The sequence below is a fragment of the Silene latifolia genome, chromosome 9 (genome assembly GCF_048544455.1).
Source record: "Silene latifolia isolate original U9 population chromosome 9, ASM4854445v1, whole genome shotgun sequence".
Classification (NCBI taxonomy): Eukaryota; Viridiplantae; Streptophyta; class Magnoliopsida; order Caryophyllales; family Caryophyllaceae; genus Silene; species Silene latifolia.
Window position 1 is genome coordinate 150164097 of NC_133534.1, and position 2849 is coordinate 150166945.

The 2849-nt window shown below is 38.6% G+C and overlaps 1 protein-coding gene across 1 annotated transcript; it reads left to right on the forward strand.

The window, feature by feature from the left end:
* The first annotated feature begins 440 nt into the window (after window positions 1–440).
* LOC141601751 (uncharacterized) lies at window positions 441–2187 on the forward strand. The gene is made up of 3 exons (XM_074422053.1): window positions 441–876; window positions 961–1099; window positions 1167–2187. Exons 1-3 carry the CDS (start codon window positions 441–443, stop codon window positions 2185–2187), a joined length of 1596 nt encoding a protein of 531 aa, XP_074278154.1.
* Window positions 2188–2849: the final 662 nt, after the last annotated feature.

A 2849-nucleotide genomic window follows, 5' to 3' on the forward strand; every position in this document is an offset into this window, starting at 1 on the left:
CTAAATCAGCTCTAAATTCTTCCAAAGCTGCTATTTTACCTTCATCTGATGAGATTAGGACAAAAGATGACACCTTTGTTCCTTCATCATCTGATACAGGTAAAACAATGTCCATTAAGTCTATACAGGGTATCCCTGTTTTGAACCTTAGTGAAGGAGAACCGGAAGAACATAATGGATGGAAACTGCGAAAAGGAGGAAAGGACGTCCCAGTTTTGGAAACAATTGTTGAGGAGAAGGATGTTTCAGATTTACTTCAGTTTTCACATGAAGACATCAAAACTAAGGTAGATTTTTAGACTAACTCTATTACTTGTTACATACTAGGAGCCAACCCGCCTTGGGATATTGTGGAAAATTATGTGTATCGGGTTTGGGACCATTTTGGGATTAATAGGGTTTCCTTCCTTGATAAGTGGGTGTTTATTGTTAGATTTTCTATGTCTGGTGGTAAGGATGCCTTATTGAAACCTGGATACTACATATTTGATAATAAACTTGTGGTTATTAAGCCATGGGTTAAGGATATGGAGATGGTTAAAGGAAAGGTCGAGGTGGTTCCTGTGTGGGTTAAACTCCATGGTGTTCCTCTGAAGTTTTGGGGCTCCTGTTTGCCTAAAATTGCCAACTTGGGTGGTAAATATGTTAAGATGGATATGGATACACAGGATAAAATTCACTCGAGTTTTGCGAGGATTATGGTTGAGTTACCTATGGATCAACAGCTCCCTGAGAAAGTGAAGTTTCTGGATGAATCTGGGACTGTGGTGACTGTTAATGTTGAGTATGAATGGCGTCCTATTTCTTGTACCAGTTGTAAAGGGATAGCCCATGAATTTACTCAATGCAGAAAACCCAATGGCAAAAAGAAAATACGTACTCAAGCACCTATGACAAAATCTAACCCTCAATAGAAGACTGAATGGAGGCCTATTGTGAAGCTTAACTCTATGCCTGCAGGTGTTTCAACTCCTCCTACTCTTACTCCTACAAATTTTTCCCCTTTGCATACTGTCAGGAATTCTCCTGTTGTTAAGTCTACCCCTGTGAAGCAAATTATCAGACTTAATAGGCAGGATGGAATGGTGGGGGTGAGACTGTCTGGAAAATTTAGCAATTACACCATTATAGATGCTCTTAAACATAATGTTGCACCTCATGTGCAGGTGGTTGATAGTGGTAAGGACCCTCCCTCCTCTAATATCAATGCATAACATTGGATTTTGGAATGTTAAGGGTCTTAATGACCTGAATAAGCTGAGAGTGGTGAAATGGTTCATGCATAATAATGGGGTGGGTTTATTTGGCTTACTTGAAACTAAGCTTAAACCTGGAACTTTGTTAAAACGAGATACCTCTATTTGTGATGGTTGGAGTGTCTCCACTAACTGCAGCTGGCATAAGGGTGGTAGTATTTGGATTTTGTGGAAAACTAGTCTATTTGATATTCAGTTCCTTTCTTATAGTGCCCACCACATTCATATATTGGTTCACTCTCAAACTAATGGGAAAAAGTTTATGCTTACTATGATTTATGCTTTCAATGGCTTATATGAAAGAGTAGAGTTATGGAATATACTTAAAGGAATTTCTGTTGAATGTAATGATCCTTTGTTGTGGCTTGGGGATTTTAATACAGTGTTGTCTCCTGTTGAGAGACTTGGTGGGAATACTTCTGATGTAGAGATGGAACACTTTCAGGATTGTGTCTCTATTTGTGAAATAGAGGACATTCCTGCTACTAGAGCTTTGTTTGCATGGTCTAATAAGCAGGGTCCTTGTGACAGAGTGTATAGTAGGTTGGATAGAGTTATGGGGAATCAGAAGTGGATGGACATGTTTAGTACTAGTCTTGCTCACTTTCACCCTGAGGGGCTTTTTTACCATTGTTCTTGCACCATTATGGATAGGAATGCTGAACTTTGTGGGAAGAAGAGCTTTAAATATTTCAATATGTGGGGTAGTGCTCCCACCTTTAAGGAGTCTGTTGCTATGTCTTTGGCTAATGGATATAGAGGCACTAAGATGTTTATAGTGGTTAAAAAGCTCAAGGCTCTAAAGCATGTTTTGAAGGGTCTGAATAGGGAATGCATCTCTGATATTGAGAAAAATACTAATATTGCTAGCATGGCTCTGGAAACTATTCAAAAAGCCTTAGTTGTTACTCCTGGTGATCCTGATTTATAACAGCAGGAGGTGGATTTAGCCCATGATTTGAAGGAATTAATTGCTGCCAGGGACAGTTTTATTCTTCAAAAGGTTAAGGTACAATGGTCTTTAGAAGAGGATCTTAATACTTCCTTTCTTCATCATATTATCAAAAAAAGGATGATGCTTAATAAGGTGTTCCAAATAGAGGATAAAGATGGGTTAGTTTGTACTGAGGGATCTACTATACAAGCAGCTTTCTTGGACTATTATATAGATCTTCTTGGGTCTCATACTTCTACTGATGAGGTTAATATGAATGTGATTAGGAAAAGGGCCTGCTGTTCTAAGGAGCACTGGAATATTTTGGCTCAACCTGTCACTGTTGATGAAGTGAAGTACAGTATCTTTAGCATTCCAAAAAATAAGTCACCTTGACCAGATGGCTACTCTAGCCAATTCTATAGGGATGCTTGGGATATTATTGTGGGTGATGTATGTGCTGCAGTGAGTGATTTCTTTACTACTGGGAAGTTACTAACTCAAATCAATGCTACTATTATCACCTTAATACCAAAGACTGATAGACCAACTAATGTAAAGCACTTCAGGCCAATATCTTGCTGCAATGTTCTTTACAAGGCCATTTTAAAGCTTCTATGTAATAGATTGGTCAGGGTACTACCTGATATCATCGGTAA

Coding starts and splice junctions, on each gene's coding strand:
- LOC141601751 (XM_074422053.1), top strand. CDS start 441: ATGTCTGGTGGTAAGGATGCCTTATTGAAACCTGGATACTACATATTT. Junction 877..960: donor CAATGGCAAAAAGAAAATAC/GTACTCAAGCAC, acceptor CTATGCCTGCAG/GTGTTTCAACTCCTCCTACT. Junction 1,100..1,166: donor GGAATGGTGGGGGTGAGACT/GTCTGGAAAATT, acceptor CCTCATGTGCAG/GTGGTTGATAGTGGTAAGGA.